General features: G+C 38.7%; 1 protein-coding gene and 1 pseudogene across 2 annotated transcripts in view; both read left to right on the top strand.

Annotated features, from left to right (window-relative positions):
• OXSR1 (oxidative stress responsive kinase 1) overlaps window positions 1-19,711 on the top strand; it is a 101,253-nt gene that overhangs the window by 24,635 nt on the left and 56,907 nt on the right. The window contains exon 4 of the mRNA XM_082663061.1: window positions 16,068-16,209. Coding sequence (XP_082519187.1) covers window positions 16,068-16,209 — 142 coding nt within the window. The remainder of the gene's footprint in view (window positions 1-16,067; window positions 16,210-19,711) is intronic.
• Window positions 9,220-10,013, top strand: LOC309828454 (transformer-2 protein homolog alpha-like; annotated as a pseudogene). Its single transcript has one exon. The product of its transcript is annotated as a transformer-2 protein homolog alpha-like (transcript).

A 19,711-nucleotide genomic window follows, 5' to 3' on the forward strand; every position in this document is an offset into this window, starting at 1 on the left:
ACTTAGGTTACTTCCATGTCCTGGCTAGTGTAAATAGAGCTGCAATGAACATTGTGGTATATGACTCTTTGAGTTATGGTTTTCTCAGGGTATATGCCCAGTAGTGGTATTGCTGGGTCATATGGTAGTTCTGTTTTTAGTTTTTTAAGGAACCTCCATACTGTTCTCCATAGTGGCTGTATCAATTTACATTGCCACCAACAGTGTAGGAGGGTTCCCTTTTCTCCACACCCTCTCCAGCATTTGTTGTTTGCATATTTTTTGATGATGGCCATTCTGACCGGTGTGAGATGATACCTCATTGTAGTTTTGATTTGCATTTCTCTAATGATTAGTGATGTTGAGCATCCTTTCATGTGTTTATTGGCTATCTGTATATCTTCTTTGGAGAACTGTCTATTTAGGTCTTCTGCCCAATTTTGGATTGAGTTGTTTGTTTTCTTGATATTGAGCTGCATGAGCTGCTTGTATATTTTGGAGATTAATCCTTTGTAAGTTACTTCGTTTGCAAATATTTTCTCCCATTCTGAGGGTTGTCTTTTTGTCTTGTTGATGGTTTCCTTTGCTGTGCAAAAGCTTTTGAGTTTCATTAGGTCCCATTTGTTTATTTTTGTTTTATTTCCATTTCTCTAGGAGATGGGTCAAAAAGGATCTTGCTGTGATTTATGTCATAGAGTGTTCTGACTATGTTTTCCTCTAAGAGTTTTATAGTGTCTGACCTTACATTTAGGTCTTTAATCCATTTTGAGTTTATTTTTGTGTATGGTGTTAAGGAGCATTATAATTTCATTCTTTTACTTGAAGCCGTCCAGTTTTCCCAGCACCACTTATTGAAGAGGCTCTCTTTTCTCCATTGTATATTCTTGCCTCCTTTATCAAAGATAAGGTGACCATATGTGCGTGGGTTTATCTCTGGGCTTTCTATCCTGTCCCATTGATCCATATTGCTATTTTTGTGCCAGTACCATACTGCCTTGATTACTGTAGCTTTGTAGTATAGTCTGAAGACTGGAAGCCTGATTCCTCCAGCTCTGTTTTTCTTTCTCAAGATTGCTTTAGCTATTTGGGGTCTTTTTTGTTTCCATACAAATTGTGAAATTTTTTTGTTCTAGTTCTGTGAAAAATGCCAGTGGTAGTTTCATAGGGATTGTGTTGAACTTGTAGATTGCTTTGGGTAGTATAGTCATTTTCACAATGTTGATTCTTCCAATCCAAGAACATGGTGTATCTCTCCATCTGTTTGTATCATCTTTAACTTCTTTCATCAGTGTCTTACAGTTTTCTGCATACAGGTCTTTTGTGTCCTTAGGTAGGTTTATTCCTAGGTATTTTATTCTTTTTGTTGCAGTGATAAATGGGAGTGTTTCCTTAATTTCCCTTGCAGATTTTTCATCATTAGTGTATAGGAATGCAAGATATTTCTGTGCATTAATTTTGTATCCTGCTACTTTGCTAAATTCATTGATTAGCTCTAGTAGTTTTCTGGTAGCAGCTTTAGGATTCTCTATGTACAGTATCATGTCATCTGCAAACAGTGACAGCTATACTTCTTCTTTTCCAATTTGGGTTCCTTTTATTTCTTTTTCTTCTTTGAGTGCTGTGGCTAAAACTTCCAAAACTATGTTGAATAATAGTGGTGAGAGTGGGCAACCTTGTCTTGTTCCTGATCTTAGTGGAAATGGTTTCAGTTTTTCACCATTGAGAACAATGTTCACTGTAGGTTTGTCATATATGGCCTTTATTATGTTGAGGTAAATTCCATCTATGCCTACTTTCTGGAGGGTTTTTATCATAAATGTGTGTTGAGTTTTGTCAAAAGTTTTTTTCTGCATCTATTGAGATTATCATATGGTTTTTATCCTTCAGTTTGTTAATATGGTGTATCACATTGATTGATTTGCATATATTGAAGAATCCTTGCATTCCTGGGATAAACCCCGCTTGATCATGGTGTATGATCCTTTTACTGTGCTGTTGGATTCTGTTTGCTAGTATTTTGTTGAGGATTTTTGCAACTATGTTCATCAGTGATATTGGCCTATAGTTTTCTTTTTTTGTGACATCTTTATCTGGTTTTGGTGTCAGGGTGATGGTAGAATGAGTTTGGGAGTGTTCCTCCCTCTGCTATATTTTGGAAGAGTTTGAGAAGGATAAGTGTTAGCTCTTCTCTAAATGTTTGATAGAATTCACCTGTGAAGCCATCTGGTCCTGGGCTTTTGTTTGTTGGAAGATTTTTAATCACAGTTTCAATTTCAGTGCTTATGATTGGTCTGTTTATATTTTCTATTTCTTCCTGGTTCAGTCTCGGAAGGTTGTGCTTTTCTAAGAATTTGTCCATTTCTTCCAGATTGTCCATTTTATTGGCATGTATTTGCTGATAGTAATCTCTCATGATCCTTTGTATTGCTGCAGTGTCAGTTGTTACTTCTCCTTTTTCATTTCTAATTCTGTTGATTTGAGTCTTCTCCCTTTTTTTCTTGATGAGTCTGGCTAATGGTTTATCAATTTTTTTTTATCTTATTAAAGAACCAGCTTTTAGTTTTATTGATCTTTGCTATCGTTTCTTTCATTTCTTTTTCATTTATTTCTGATCTGATCTTCATGATTTCTTTCCTTCTGCTAACTTTGGGGTTTTTTTGTTCTTTCTCTAGTTGCTTTAGATGTAAGGTTAGGTTGTTCATATGAGATTTTTCTTGTTTCTTGAGGTAGGATTGTATTGCTATAAACTTCTCTCTTAGAACTGCTTTTGCTACATCCCATAGGTTTTGGGTTGTCATGTTTTCATTGTCATTTTTTTTTAGGTATGTTTTGATTTCTTCATTGATCTCTTGGTTATTTAGTAGCATATTTTTTAGCCTCATGTGTTTGTATTTTTTACAGTTTTTTTCCTGTAATTGATATCTAGTCTCATAGCATTGTGGTCGGAGAAGATACTTGATATGATTTCAGTTTTCTTAAATTTACCAAGGCTTGATTTGTGACCCAAGATATGATCTATCCTGGAGAATGTTCTGTGCGCACTTGAGAAGAAAGTGTAATCTGCTGTTTTTGGATGGAATGTCCTATAAATATCAATTAAATCCATCTTGTTTAATGTGTCATTTAAATCTTGTGTTTCCTTATTTATTTTCATTTTGGTTGATCTGTCCATTGGTGAAAGTGTGGTGTTGAAGTCCCCTACTATTATTGTTTTACTGTGGATTTCCCCTTTTATGGCTGTTATCATTTGCCTTAAGTATTGAGGTGCTCCTATGTTGGGTGCATAAATATTTACAGTTGCTATATCTTCTTGGATTGATCCCTTGATCATTATGTAGTGTCCTTCTTTGTCTCTTGTAATAGTCTTTATTTTAAAGTCTATTTTGTCTGATATGAGAATTGCTACTCTAGCTTTCTTTTGATTTCCATTTGCATGGAATATGTTTTTCTATCAACACACTTTCAGTCTGTATGTGTCCCTAGGTCTGAAGTGGGTCTCTCGTAGACAGCATATATACAGGTCTTGTTTCTGTATCCATTCAGCCAGTCTGTGTGTTTTGGTTGGAGCATTTAATCCATTTACATTTAAGGTAATTATCGATATGTATGTTCCTATTACCATTTTCTTAATTGTTTTGGGTTTGTTACAGTAGGTCTTTTCCTTCTCTTGTGTTTCCTGCCTAGAGAAGTTCCTTTAGCATTTGTTGTAAAGCAGGTTTGGTGGTGCTGAATTCTGTTAGCTTTTGCTTGTCTGTAAAGGTTTTAATTTCTCCTTTGAATGAATGGGATCCTTGCTGGATAGAGTAATCTTGGTTGTAGGTTTTTCCCTTTCATCACTTTAAATATATCCTGCCACTCCCTTCTGGCTTGCAGACTTTCTGCTGAAAGATCAGCTGTTAACCTTATGAGGATTCCCTTGTATGTTATTTGTTGCTTTTCCCTTGCTGCTTCAATATTTTTTCTTTGTATTTAATTTTTGATATTTTGATTAATATGTGTCTCGGTGTGTTTCTCCTTGGATTTATCCTGTATGGGTTTTCTGCACTTCCAGGACTTGATCAACTATTTCCTTTCCCATATTGGGAAGTTTTCAGCTATAATCTCTTCAAATATTTTCTCAGTCCCTTTCTTTTTCCCTTCTTCTTCTAGGACCCCTATAATTTGAATGTTGGTGCGTTTAATGTTGTCCCAGAGATCTCTGTGACTTTCCTCAATTCTCTTCATTCTTTTTTCTTTATTCTGCTCTGTGGTAGTTATTTCCACTATTTTATCTTCCAGGTCACTTATCTGCCTCAGTTATTGTGCTGTTGATTCCTTCTAGAGAATTTTTAAATTTCATTTATTGTGTTGTTCATCATTGTTTATTTGCGCTTTAGTTCTTCTAGGTCCTTATTAAATGTTTCTTGTATTTTCTCCATTCTATTTCCAAGATTTTAGATCATCTTTACTATCATTACTTTGAATTCTTTTTCAGGTAGACTGCCTATTTCCTCTTCATTTGTTTAGTCTGGTGGGTTTTTACCTTGCTCCTTCATCTGCTGTGTATTTCTCTGTCTTCTCATTTTGCTTAACTTAACTGTGTTTGGGGTCTCCTTTTTGCAGCCTACAGGTTTGTAGTTCCCGTTGTTTTTGGTGTCTGCCCCCAGCGGGGATGGTTGGTTCAGTGGGTTGTGTAGGCTTCCTGGTGGAGGGGACTGGTGCCTGTGTTCTGGTGGAGGAGGCTGGATCTTGTCTTTCTGGTGGGCAGGTCCACGTTTGGTGGTGTGTTTTGGGGTGTCTGTGACCTTATTATGATTTTAGGCAGCCTCTGCTAATGGGTGGGGTTGTGTTCCTGTCTTCCTAGTTGTTTGGCATGGGGTGTCCAGCACTGGAGCTTGCTGGTCGTTGAGTGGAGCTGGGTCTTAGCATTGAGATGGAGATCTCTGGGAGAGCTCTTGCCGATTGATATTATGTGGGTGGGAGGTCTCTGGTCAACCAATGTCCTGAACTCGGCTCTCCCACCTCAGAGGCTCAGGCCTGACAGCCAGCCGGACCACCAAGACCCTGTCAGCCACACGGCTTTTGGAAGTCTGAGGTCCTCTGCCAGCGTTCAGTAGGTGTTCTGTAGGAGTTGTTCCACACATAGATGTAATTTTGATGTATTTGTGGGGAGGAAGGTTATCTCCACGTCTTACTCCTCCGCTATCTTGAAGGTTTCTCTCTTCACACTGTTTAGTTTTGAAGTGTTCCATACTCACAGATCAATCAAGGAAAAGCTTGAGGGCAGATTTAGGGAAATCTTCCATTACTCCTGTTGCTAGAGGATCTACATTTCATGTTTTTTCCTTCGTGCTTAGTCTAGTTTCACTTGCTCATAGAGTACTGTGTGCAATGGCCTTCTTCCTGGCAATTCAGACAAGAGTTCCTAGCATGAAATGTATCAGGCTGCACCTGATACTTGAGCTTGGCGGGCTGTGTGCAGAAGCTCTGCACATGACACCTTGGCTCAGTGGGGCCATGCGCAGAGATGTTGTGCCTGGCCCTGTGAGCTGAAGCCTTAAGCAGCACTAGCAGCACGCAGCTACTCCACATTCTGGATTTAACTGGTTATTTCTTCCTGGTGATGTTTAACCTGATTTATATTCCTCTGTTTCCTACAAATTAAAACAAGACCCTAAGTGTTGTTTGGACAGAATATTTTGTAGGTGATGCTGTGTACTTCATATTGCATCACATCAGGAAGTAGTATTTGCTATCTGGTTGTATCTTTAATGGTGATATTAATTTTGATTGCTTAAGATTATGACAGCCAGGCCTCTCCATGGAAAAGTAAGCTTTATTTCCCTTTGCAGCAAGCAAGTAATCTGTGGGATGATACTTTGGCACTGTGAGTATCCAGTTCCCCAGTCTTTTGTCTAATGATTTTTAGCATCCATTAACAATCCTTGCTTGTCTCAATTAGTTTTGTCAGGGGTTGCAGAATGGTAATTTTTCCTATTGCGCCTTTTTTTTTTTTTTTTTTTTTTACATTTATAAACTGGCATCCTTCTCTGTAAAGGAACTTTCCCTTATTAACTGGGGCTTTTTGGTTAACCTATACTGTAGTTCCTACTGAAAAGGCAAGATAAATGTGTTTTTTTAAGGACCAATTTTCAGAGTAAAAAGTTAGTTTAATCACTGCCAGTGATTTTTTTTTTCCTTTTTCCCATTGAGTAATGCTTTCATTTTTTGGAGTATCACTATATAGACTCAAGGATTTTTATATATTCTGTGTCTTTCTCAGCTATAGTCTATTCTTTTGATGCTCAGGTTATCCAAAATTTTGTCAGTGGGAGTCCCTTCAAGCTTTCTGTTGTGTCCTTTTGACATGAATCCATCAATCTTTGATAACTTCCTTGATTTTTAGTTCAGGATAAAGGTTCACATTTATATTGCTTTTCTTAGAATCAGTGAATATTCTAAGGAGCCCTGATCCTTTTTATGGGGAGTGGTATTTAGAAAGTATAACTTGGATTCTTGGGATGCTCATTGCTGCTACTTTGTCATTGTTTCTAGTTGAAAGAGCTTGGAAATATATTGTAGCATATTAAAAATAAGTCATAATTTGACAGTTCAAGTTTAATATTACAGACGTTTAAAACTTTAAAATTATATTTGAATCTCTACTCTTACACAGAAAATCTTGTTTCCCCCTATTAACATAATTAATTACATACTTTATCCTGCACTATTATATTTACAATTATTTCTGCTTTAGTCCTTAGAATAAAGTGTAAGTATTGCTGATTGCAAACAGTGGACCCTTGGTATGTATAGATTGAAGATTTTGTTATGGTTACTGAAATACCCATGCCATGTAGTAAATTAGACATTTTCTTATGGCATGGATTTGAATGATGTGGCAAGATGGAGAGGACAAGTGAGTGATGGAGCTGCCTGACTTTCCCATCACTGTGCGACTTGTTTGCATATATATTTTATGTGGAAGCATGATCTTCCATTTTGGATTGTAGGGTTACACAAAAGAGAATCCATGTTTATTTGCCATGTCAACACCATTACTCATTGAGCACCTTACTTACCCAGAGAGGCTTTAAAGGAAAGTCGTAGGCTTTAGAATTAAATTCCAGGTTTTCTACTTAGCAGTTGTGTCACTGGGCAAACTTTTTCAACTCTTTGAACCTATTTTCTTGTCTGTTAAATGGGGATGCCTTTCTGCATTTCAGGGTATTGGGGAGGAGTAAATGAGATGACTATGCAAAGCATCCCTCACTATGCTGACATGTAATAGGTGCACAAGAAATTTTAATCATTAATAATAATAATCCCTTGTTATTTGATGCTTTTCAGTGTAGCCAGAATCACCTTTTTGTTTCAATCCCATTAGTGACACACTGGAGAAACTGGATTACTTTGTTAAAGGCCCTGTTCATATGATGATTGGAAGCCTTGCTAACACCAACCACCTTTCAAGATGGTGGTCAAGCATGGTTCTTTCAGTATGGACAGATATGGGAATATTAGGTAATATTGTATCTTTCGTTTTTGATCACCTACAGCATAATTTTCTTTATATGTAATTTACAAAAATGTATAATACAAAGTTTTTAATGTTTTGCTAAAAGGTCCTCTGATGAACAGGAATAAGTTGTCTGCTTAATTCTGTTATCCATAGCTGTATGCCAGCCCACCCTTTCTGCTACTCCTAAGCAGAATGCCTTAAAAAAAATTTTTTTTTTTAAAGAATCCCCGTTCCTCTCTCAGTGAGTATATGTCCTGATCACAGAAAGGGCAGGATATGTAGCGGAGTGGGATGTCTTTTCAGTGTACTTCTCTGTTCCTCCTGGTCTTAAGTTTCCTGGGATGGTGCCCAATTTTTCTAGCATAGCACTCAGCAGATTTCCTGGTTGATAATTTTCAAATATATTCCAGGCATTAATTCTTTTTATAATTACTTATAATTTTATGAGTCAACTTAATCTTATATCTAAATGTTTACTTTTAAAATATTAAAAATTTTACATCTTTTTTTAAGAAAATGTAATCTTTTGTAGTTATAAAATAAATACATATTCAAACTGAAGAGATACATTAAGTAATATTTAGAAAACAAAAGATAGAACTAAGCACAGCTTAAAAAAATTTTTTTTAAATAGGAGGAAACTGTCAAGATAGCTCAATTAAAAAGCCTTTCATCAAATGCTTATTGATTACCAATACACTGGTGAATCAAACCATCAGTTCCTTGCTATTATGGGGCTTATAGCTAATAAGTAAAAGTTATAATTAAGTAATTATAAGGGTGTAGAGTGCCATGAAGAAGTATCAGGTATCATGGGAATAAGTACTAGGAGAACCTAACTTTATTGAGGGAGAATGGCTGTGGCAAGATAGACAGAGACTGCCTTTAGGAGGTGACGTTCTTCAGGAGACCTGAAGAATAGGTAATAATTAGCCAGGTGAAATGGGAGGTGGAGGTGGTATCGGGAAGAATGGGAGAAGGAATCCAGAGATAGAGGGAACACTGTACTGAGAGTGACTGGAGGCAGGATAGAGCAGTGTGGTGTGTCCTGGGAACTGATGGGGGATCGTAGCTGGAGCAGAGAGAGTGAGAGGAGGGGACCATTGAGAAGCAGGGGCTCCGTTTGAATAATTTAAAAATGTAAATAGCCAGAGTTAATAGAAGTATGTTTAGGCTACATTCTTCTATATTCGCTTCCTCAGCCAAAATATTTAAATCAAAAGCATATTTTTGATGTAGCAACATTGTACTGATATAGAATTTAATAAGCTCATTAAATGTAAAATGAATTGCAACTGGCAGTCTTAAGCCCATCGACCAAATGGACAACATGGTCAAAATAAGTTTAAGTGTGTCAATATTATAATTATTTTGTAATGCTCCCTTATGACTATAATATTCTTATCTTTTGTTAATTAAATAATTAGAACTCTGATTTTGAGTGTTGGAATTTATTAGTATAGAAAGTTAATCTTTAGAAATTAGAATCACTTTCTATCTAAATAGCTGTTTCTACCATTTATTAGCACCAAATTGCAATATAAGATTTTTAGAAATCAAAGTAATTAAGAAAGCTTCTGAAGATTTTGCTGGAGCCTGCGACCGAGTGGGAGTGGAGTGGAGCGGCTGTTGTTGCCGACTCTTTCCTCCTCCCCACGCTCCAGCCACCTGGTTGATTAGGCCATCGGCCCTCAAGCTGAGACTTGTCTCTTATTAGTTCTGGGGAGTGCCTGGCCGACATGAGTGATGTAGAGGAGAACAACTTCGAGGGCAGAGAGTCTCACTCTCAGTCAAAATCTCCAGCGGGAACTCCTGCTCATGTAAAATTGGAGAGCAGGTCAGGATCTCGTAGTCCATCAAGAGTTTCCAAACACTTTGAATCCCATTCTCAATCAAGATCAAAATCCAGGTCGAGGTCAAGGAGGCATTCTCATAGACGTTACACTTGATCCAGATCCCATTCTCACTCTCATAGGAGACGACCTCGAAGTAGGTCCTATACACCAGAATACCAGCGTCGAAGGAGCCAAAGTCATTCTCCAGTGTTTAACCGGAGAAGACATACAGGCAGCAGGGCAAATCCAGATCCCAACACTTGTCTAGGAGTGTTTGGCCTCAGTTTGTACACAACAGAGAGAGATCTTCTCGATATGGACCATTGAGTGGTGTCAATGTGGTTTATGACCAGCGAACTAGACGATCACGAGGGTTTGCTTTTGTTTATTTCGAGAGAATAGATGACTCAAAGGAGGCTATGGAAAGGGCAAATGGAATGGAACTGGACAGTAGAAGAATTCGTGTAGATTATTCTATCACCAAGAGAGCTCACACACCTACACCAGACATATACATGGGCAGACCAACTCATAGTGGTGGAGGTGGAGGAGGTGGCAGACGTCGAGATCCTAACCGTGATAGAGGATATGATCGTGGGTACGGCAGATATGAAGACTGTGATTACGAGTACAGAAGAAGATCACCTTCTCCGTACTATAGTCAATACAGATCACGATCAAGATCTCGTTCCTATTGATAAACAGAGTAGTTGCAGTTGAGGACATCTTTTTCTCTTTCTCTTTTTTTGTTTAATTCTGGATTTCCCCAAGCTTCTCATCCTTCCTACTCCTTAAAAAGAACCCTTAAAAAAATCTTTGGTTTATTTAGCTTCTACACTTTGTCAATTGTATTGCTGTTTTCTACCCCTTTTATTATATTCTTAAAGATGTAATTGTTGTCATTTTGGGTAGTTGAACATCTTGAGTAAAAAAGGAAACCCCAGTGTTATGCTTTTGTAAATGATTTTTTGTTTGTTTTTTGCTTTTACAGAAAATTAACTCCTGCCTAATCAAATGAGGAAAGAAATGGTCTTTTTAAAGCTTCTTTTGTGTTAGATATTGTATTAGCTGCATTTACTACAGACTCCTTTTTAAACTTTCTTTTGGGGAAGTTAGTAACATATAAAGTAGTTCAGTCATGTCAGGTTTGTCTGGGGTGGCATGGAGCAATCAAATAGTTGAGTGTAGAAAGTTTGAAGCTATAGAAGAAAACACTTGGTCATTTCTTTTGAAGAATGGAATTTTTGAACCCTAAAAATTATGTCGTTTTTTAGAGATAAAAACCTTGTGGACTCCTACAAAACATGTTGTATTTAAAATACATTTGTTAAAACTTCAAAATGTTAAGTGTGATTTTTGTGTTGAAATTATTGAAGTTTAATCAGTGCAGGACAAGCCTTATTATTTAGAGCAGTTGTATGCTTTGCTGTTAGAAATTTTGGTATTGGGAAAATGGTTTAAGCAGGCTATTGTATAGAGTCCTTAGAAATAGTGAGGGGAAAGGTAGTCTCCTTTCAAATAAAAGTTAATTTCTTTGGGGAAAAAAAAATAAGATAGCTTCTAAAAGGAAAAGATGAAGGGACTTCCCTGGTGCCGCAGTGGTTAAGAACCCACCTGCCAATGCAGGGGACACAGGTTCAAGCCCTGGTCCGGGAAGATCCCACATCCTGCGGAGCAACTAAGCCCGTGTGCCACAGCTATGGAGCCTATGCTCTAGAACCTGCGAGCCCCAAGTACTGAGCCTGCGTGCCACAACTACTGAAGCCGGTGTGCCTACAGCCCATGTTCTGCAACAAGAGAAGCCACCGCAATGGGAAGCCCGCGCACCACAATGAAGAGTAGCCCCCACTCGCCACAACTAGAGAAAGCCCACGTGCAGCAATGAAGACCCAACGCAGCCAAAAATAAATAAATTTATATGAAAAACGTCGTTCCTAACAAATATTTAAAAAAAGGAAGGGGGGCTTCCCTGGTGGCGCAGTGGTTAAAAATCTGCCTGCCAACGCAGGGGACAGTGGTTCGAGCCCTGGTTGGGAAAGATCCCACATGCCTTGGAGCAACTAAGCCTGTGCACCACAACTACTGAAGTCTGCGCTCCTATAGCCCGTGCTCTGCAACAAGAGAAGCTGCTGCAATGAGAAGCCCGCGCACTGCAACGAAGAGTAGACTCTGCTCGCCACAACTAGAGAAAGCCCATGCGCAGCAACGAAGACCCGACGCAGCCAAAAATAAATAAATAAAATAAATTTATGAAAAGAAAAAGTTAAGTCTTAAAAAAAAAAATGAAGTACCTGTAGGACTGAAAGGGACGAACTATAGAAATGCAGAAATCTAATTTAATTCACTGTTAGGGAATTATTTTGTGGTTTAAGGATGCTTTGTCATCTTCTAATAGATAAAAGGCATGGGACTTCCTTGACCCTGAGCAGGACCCAGGTAAAAAATACCTGTTATTAAGAGTGACCAGGGCTTCCCTGGTGGCGCAGTGGTTGAGAGTCCGCCTGCTGAGGCAGGGGACACGGGTTCGTGCCCCGGTCCTGGAAGATCCCACATGCCACAGAGTGGCTGGGCCCGTGAGCCATGGCTGCTGAGCCTGCGCGTCCAGAGCCTGTGCTCCGCAACGGGAGAGGCCACAACAGTGAGAGAGGCCCGCGTACCGCAAAAAAAAAAAAAAAAAAAAGTGACCAGCTTTGGATGGTCAAGCAATAATGGAGGGTGTTCCTGTTAATCTGAAATGGAATACTCAGACTAAGCAAATTGTGGTCCCTTTGAAAACTTACATGGCTTAGGAAGACACAAGCAACACCCAGTGGCTAAAGATTGGTTAAAACTTCTTGGTAAAAATACCTAACTAAAATGAGTGAGTTAATTTTGGACTCGAGTGTTTTTTCATAAAAATAAACTGTGCAAATGAACATGTTGACTGAGTAATTTGATTGAGCTACAATTATCAGATTTAACAAGGGTCATTAACCAGCAGCTGCTTCACCACTTTTTCAATTTTTTTTAATATTTAGTAATGATTTTCTTGGACAGTTAAAGTTTTGCATTGCTTTTTTTTTTTGCGGTACGTGGGCCTCTCACTGCTGCAGCCCCTCCCGTTGCTGAGCACAGGCTCCGGACGCGCAGGCTCAGCGGCCATGGCTCACGGGCCCAGCCGCGGGGCATGTGGGAGCTTCCCGGACCCGGGCACGAACCCGTGTCCCCTGCATCGGCAGGCAGACTCTGAACCACTGCGCCACCGTGGAAGCCCTGCATTGCTTTTTAAATGTTCTGTGCTATAGACTATGAAGGGAGACATGAAATGGTTTGGGGGAATAGATAATCTACCTACATTGTAATTTTTTGCTTTGTTATGAAATTTGTACCAAACCCCTCTTGTTTTCCATTATTTAATTTACTTGCTTTTACTCTAAGAAATTCTTGGGTTTCAGTGGACAGTGTTCATCAAGTAGCCTAGGTTGTTAAAATGCAACTTCTTGGGCCCTACCTCAGATCTCTTGAATGACAGTCTATAAGGTCTGGGAATCTGCATTTTTAACTAGTTTGCCAAGTAATTTCATGCATTAAAGTTCAAGAACAGATTATCCCTGTAGACTATTTCTTCTAGATTGTGCCTAAGGACATAATATTGTATATGCTGATATAGCCTTCCCTCATTATTCCTTCTTTTCATTAGATATTAATTTGAATCACCCAGTGATAAATCTGCAGTTTTCTTTTGCTTAGAATATTTTACTTTCATCTTTCTCTGAGTTGATATAAAGAATTCTATGTACTTTTGATGTTTGAGGAGGGAGGATTATAGGCGCCATCATCATGTTAGACGCTGCAAGATGCTGAGGAAATCATATGGAAAAGAAGTGGGGACCTTCCGGGACCAGTATTTGTCAGTTAAGGAGGAAGGTCTTAGTGGCATGATCATCCCTCCACCTATAAAAATCATATTGTTGGGAGGGAGACTAAAACTGAAAAGACAAGTTATCCCAGGGAAGAGGGGGCTTCTTATCCAGCCTTGTTTGGTATATCTGTTCTGGACATTGTCCGGGGGTGTGCACTGCTTTAATTGCCCTGTTGATCATTGGATGATGTGAAATCAATTAAAATTTTCTAAGACTTTGAAAAGGAGTTCCTGCTTCAAACTCTTTAAAAATACAGATCTAATAACTTTGGTGTGCCCTAGGGTCTTTGTTACTCCATTTCTTTGATCTTCCAGATTAGAAGTTCCCTGAAAGTCAGCAGTCACATGTTTCTTGACATATTCTGTGGCACCTAGTTCTAGATCGCATATATGACTAAATTGTTGAATGAATAAATTGTGTTTTTAATTCCTAGTAGGGGTTTCTCCCTTTGCGTTCCTTATTTTAGATATTCTTTATATTACAAACATTTAACTCAGCTGAGATTTATACATATGTCTTCTTACTGAGCAGTTCTTATATGGCCTGGATTTCTCAGAAGAATGAAATACATGCCTGTTGGTATAGTCACTTTGCTTTTGGGGAGTTGATGTGTGATTGGTTAAACTAAACAGAACAAAACTTCTTCCTTAGGCCCCCTCTTTGTGAATCAGTCTTGTGAATCCCAGCAATAAAGAGGGGAAAGTGTTAGAAACAGTTACCTAGAATCTGAAGCCTCCCTGGTTCTTTGTCTACAGAGAGTAAACTGCCTGTCTCCTGCTGGAGGTGGGGTGTGGTCGTGGCCTGGCTTCCAGGATAGGGAGGAGGGATCTGGGAATCTTTTTCTGCCTTATATGAACTTTAACCAGTTTTCCTGTGTTCAGCCCTTTCCTTCAGTCCCCCCTTACTTTCCCTTATGTGGTCTTTGGTGTTTGTATTCTGAGCCTTTCTGGAGCTCTAGGGTAGGGAATCTACTTTTTCCTAATTGATATACCTCCTGTGCAGGCACTGAAGTTACAGATTTTTCCACTCTGCATAATCAGTTACTTTTTTCTGCTTTCTCTCTTCTAGAAAATTAGTGCTATATCTCTTCTGTTATCTTCTTTCTTTCTTTCTTTTTTATTCTGGGTTTATGCCCTTTTTCTCAAGCTTATCAAGTTAGTGGATTTCAAATGGGAGCTAAAGTAAACGTGTTCAATTCTCTAATGTTTTTGAGGATTCCATCTAGACCACTTCTTTCCATCTATTTGGAAGTATATTTTTTTCTTTTTAAGTGTGTGCAATAAAAAGCATCCACCAGGACATGTTTTCAACAGAAGCATTTGCCAAGAAATGGGCATCCAGTCTTTTCAGTGCAGTTTATGTTATGTTTCAGATTTCTTGGCACAGTTTTTAATATTGGAGATTGTTTTGCTTTGGTTCTGTGATCTTTATGGGCCATTGTACTGCCAGAAATCTTACCGATCTCTAGCAAACTTTTTTTTAATCATCATCAGTTATGGTAGACAGCATTCTGTGACTTTAATTACTATATGGGTGTCATTTCCCTCCCTCTCTCTGATTTTTAGGAGGAGCATTATTTCCCATCCTGGGAAGAATGGGATTGATAATACATCTGGGCTGTTATTTTAAAAGAACTGCCATTTTTATTCTTTTCATATTTTTCTTTGCCTTACCTGTTTTATTTCTACTACTTATTAACCTGAAACATAATTTTAACCCTTAAATTAGTTTGCATACACATGCGATATTTACTTTCCAAGTTTTCTTCTGTAATTTGACCTGCGTTTCAACTGTGTTTTATATCTTTATTTATACAATGTTGCATACTCTAATCTGATGTTAGAGGCCTAGATTGGTTTGTTATATCTTATACTAAAGTGTTATTGATGGGTATGGTTTACCTAGGGATTCTTTAGAGGTGATTAAAAATCATCTATTACCAGCCAGGAGATGGAAGCAACCTAAGTGTCCATCATCGGATGAATGGATAAAGAAGATGTGGCACATATATACAATGGAATATTACTCAGCCATAAAAAGAAACGAAATTGAGTTATTTGTAGTGAGGTGGATGGACCTAGAGTCTGTCATACAGAGTGAAGTAAGTCAGAAAGAGAACAACAAATACCATGTGCTAACACATATATATGGACTCTAAGGGGAAAAAAATGTCATGAAGAACCTAGGGGTAAGACGGGAATAAAGACACAGACCTACTAGAGAATGGACTTGAGGATATGGGGAGGGGGAAGGGTAAGCTGTGACAAAGTGAGAGAGTGGCATGGACATATATCCACTACCAAACGTAAAATAGACAGCTAGTGGGAAGCAGCCACATAGCACAGGGAGATCAGCTCAGTGCTTTGTGACCACCTACAGGGGTGGGATAGGGAGGGTGGGAGGGAGGGAGATGCAAGAGGGAAGAGATATGGGAACATATGTATATGTATAACTGATTCACTTTGTTTTAAAGCAGAAACTAACACACCATTGTAAAGCAATTATACTCCAATAAAGATGTTAAAAAAAATAAAATAAAATGAAAAAATATATATACAGAAAAGGGAAAAAAATCCTCTATTACCTTTTTCAGATTCTCATTAGAAGTCTAAAAAAGATGCTGGTGTAACTACTATTTGGATATTAGCAGGCTGCTTTCTGTTCTAGAGTGGAATCGAGAATAAATTATTACTTTAAACGTCTGTATATCCTTATATTTACTATTTTTTCCTTTCTTTCCTACACAGCTAAGTTTATGAAAAGGTTTACATGTGTTTTGATTTAAAAATGGCTCTGAATTATATTGAATGAGTTAAAAAAATCATGGAAAACTGTGTTTTCTCTTTTCAGGTTCTGTTCTGGATATTATTAAGCACATTGTGGCAAAGGGGGAACATAAAAGTGGAGTCCTAGATGAAGCTACCATTGCTACAATACTCAGAGAAGTGCTGGAGGGGTTGGAATACTTGCATAAAAATGGACAGATTCACAGGTATGTAGAAGACAACAGTCTTCTCTTTTGGATAAGTGCAGTGATAGTTGTGCTGTATCATTTCATGGAGGCTATTCCCCATTCTTTTGCACAGTTAATCATAATCTCTGAGGGTTAGCAGAGTTCTTTGTATTACTAGTTCCAGTACATAGTGGTTACACAGCTAGTAAGCATTTAAAAGTAACAAGTACTTTAGTCAAATTGGAAACTCCAGAAACAGGAGAAATTTCTAATTTCCTATGGGAGTCAATCATTGCAATCACTGATAACATTTTGGAATATTCTTTTCCAGTTTCTTTTATATGCTAACAGATATTTAAAACAAAACTGTATGTATAATTTTGTCTGTTTCTTTTTTGTTTCCTTTATGTTATATCTTGACTATTTTCTCAAATTATTAAAAGCTTTTATAAAATCACTTTTTAAAATTAAAAATTATTATTTTTTTTAAATAAAATGACATTTGAAAACCTGTGTAACATTTTATGGTTCAAGTATTTCTGGCTAATTATATCTATTCAGTCCCTGCGTACAGATAACAATTGTTACCTGTAGAAATGGTGGTAGATTCTGTGTTAGTACAAATTTGTTTAGTCCCTGGATTTGGTTTTCCTTCATTTGAAGATATATTTATTTCCCCATTATTTCTGAAGGAAAGTTTCCCTGGGTATAACAATTTGTAGTTGACAGTTCTTTTCTTTCAGCACCTGAAAGATGCTGTGGTACTTAATTGGGGCCTTCATGGTTTCAGATGAGAAATCTGTCATGTGAATTGGTGTTCTTAGGCAATATGTTGCCTTTCTCTGGCTACTTTCAAGGATGTTTCTTCGTGGGACTTCCCTGGAGGTCCAGTGGTTAAGACTCTGTACTCTCAATGCAGGGGACACAGGTTCAATCCCTGGTTGGGGAACTAAGGTCCCATATGTCACATGGCGTAGCCAAAAAAAAAAAAAGATTGTTTCTTTTTTTTTTTTAGAAAAATGATTTATTTATTTAGGCTGCACTGGGTCTTAGTTGCCGCATGCAGAATGTTTTTAGTTATGGCATGCAGACCCTTAGTTGCAGTATGCGGGCTTCTTAGTTGTGGCGTGCAAACTCCTAGTTGCAGCATGCATGCGGGATCTAGTTCCCAGACCAGGGATCGAACCCGGGCCTTCTGCATTGGGAGCTCAGGGTCTTAGCCACTGGACCACCAGATAAGTCCCAAAGTTTGGTTTTGACAAGTTTAATTATGATATGTCTTAGTGTGGATTTCTTCACGTCTATCCTGTTTGGGGTTCCTAACCTTCTCGAATCTATAAGTTTTTGTCTTCACCAGTTTTGGGACGTTTTCAGCCATTATTTCTTTGAATACCTTTGCAAGCTATTTTCCCTCATCTTCTTCTGGGACTCTAATGATGGAAATGTTAGATCTTTTGTTATTGTACCATATTGTACCATAATCCCTGAGGTTCAGTTTTCAGCCTATTTTTACTCTGTTCAGATTGAGTAAATTTTCTTGATTTGTTTTCAGGTTTGCTGATTCTATCCTCTATCTTCTCCATTCTACTCTGGAACCCATTCCTTGAGCTTTTTATTTCAGTTGGTGTAGGTTTTCAGTTATATAATTTTTATTTGGTTCTTTTTTATAGCTTTTTTTTTTTTGGCTGATATTTTCTGTTTTTCATTTGTTTTGAGAATTCCAAATTGTATGTTAGAAGCATTTTCATGATGGCTGCTTTAAAATTCTTGTCAAATAATTCCAAAACCTGATTCATCTTTGTGTTGACATCATTTTTTTTTTTTTTTTTTTTTTTTTGCGGTACGCGGGCCTCTCACTGTTGTGGCCTCTCCCGTTGCGGAGCAACAGTCTCCGGACGTGCAGGCTCAGCAGCCATGGCTCACGGGCGCAGCCGCTCCGCGGCATGTGGAATCTTCCTGGATCGGGGCACGAACCCGTGTCCCCTGCATCGGCAGGTGGACTCGCAACCACTGCACCACCAGGGAAGCCCATGTTGACATCATTTAGTTGTCTTTTCTTTTTGAAGTTTTTCCTGGTTCTTGGTATGTTGAATGATTTTTTTAAAAAATTTTATCATGGATGTTTTGGATGTTATGTTAGGAGACTCTTGATCCTATTAAAATAATAATATAGTGATATAATATATTTTAGCAGGCAATTGCCCTGATTTTTTAGAGCCCTTGCAGTGTTGTTCTGGTTTGTTTTGTTCCTGTGGCACTGCTGGGGCTCTCTTCTCGATCCCTGCTGATGCCACCCATTGGAGTAGAGTGCCCTTCCCCAGGCCTGGTGCTGCTAGGTGGAAGGTGGGAGATAGTGGCTGTGCCTGTGGGTCTGTGAGCACTTCTTGGGCTCACCTTGTGGGCCAGGCCACCTGGCCGCAATTGGGCTCCCACTCATTCTGTGGTATTGCCTGTGGACATGAAAGGCACTTTTCTGGGCCACCTTTTGCTACTGAGTGGGGAGTTGGGAGACACTGGGTCTGGGTCATCCTTTGCCACTGTGTAGAGCAGCGATCCCCAAACTTTTTAGCACCAGGGACTGATTTCATGGAAGACAATTTTTCCACACACTCGGGTGGGGGTGGGGGAATGGTTTAGAACAGGCCACGGCCCAGTAACGGTCTGCGACCCTAGGGAATGGGGACCCCTGGTGTAGAGGACCAAGAGGTGCCAGACCTGGGTCACTTTCTGCTGCTGGGTGGAAGAATGGGAGATACTGGCTGGGCCTATCGGTAGTGCTGGTGTAGGCAGCATGGGCCTACCTGCTGCACTAGATGTGGATTGGGCAATGGAGTTTCCTGTCTGGTCTTCATTGGCACCTCTGGTTCTGGCCTAGTCGGTCAGCCTTCCATTCCAGCTATGTAGTCGGGGATGGAGTCCCTGCTAGGTCTGAGCTGTGCTGCCCCTTTCCTGATCCTTTGGCCACAGAGAGCAGGCTTAGAACTTCTTCTTTTTTTTTTTTTTTGGTCTATGCCTATTGACAGTTCTGGGTTGCAAGACTATAATACCCAGTCCAGGATATATGAGATTGAAAGGAAACTCAGGGAAGTGGTACAGTGCTATGTGAAAGTGGACTTGGATTAGTTGTAAATGTGTGGAGCAAACTCCAGGGCAACCACTAAAAAAGGGAAAAAAAAGAATACGCTAAGAGAGGAAAGAAAAATCGAATCATATAAAATGCTCAATTAAAACCAAAGAAAGCGGAAAAAGAATGGAAGAACACAACAAGACATAACATTTAAAATCACCTACTTTTAACGAACTACAAAAATAAGAACAGACGGAGCCCAGAGTTAGCAGAAGGAAGTTAAATAAAAACATTACAGTGGAAATATGTGAAATACAGACTAAAAATACAGTTGAAAAGATCAATGAAACCAGTTTTTAAGAACTGGTTTCTTAAAAAGATAAATAGACAAATCGTTAGCTAGACTCACCAAGAGAAAAAGAGAGAGGACTCAAATAAATTAAATTCTGAAATGAAAGAGGAGACATTACAGCT

Source organism: Grampus griseus (assembly GCF_964374135.1).
Source record: "Grampus griseus genome assembly, chromosome: 10".
NCBI classification, from domain to species: Eukaryota; Metazoa; Chordata; class Mammalia; order Artiodactyla; family Delphinidae; genus Grampus; species Grampus griseus.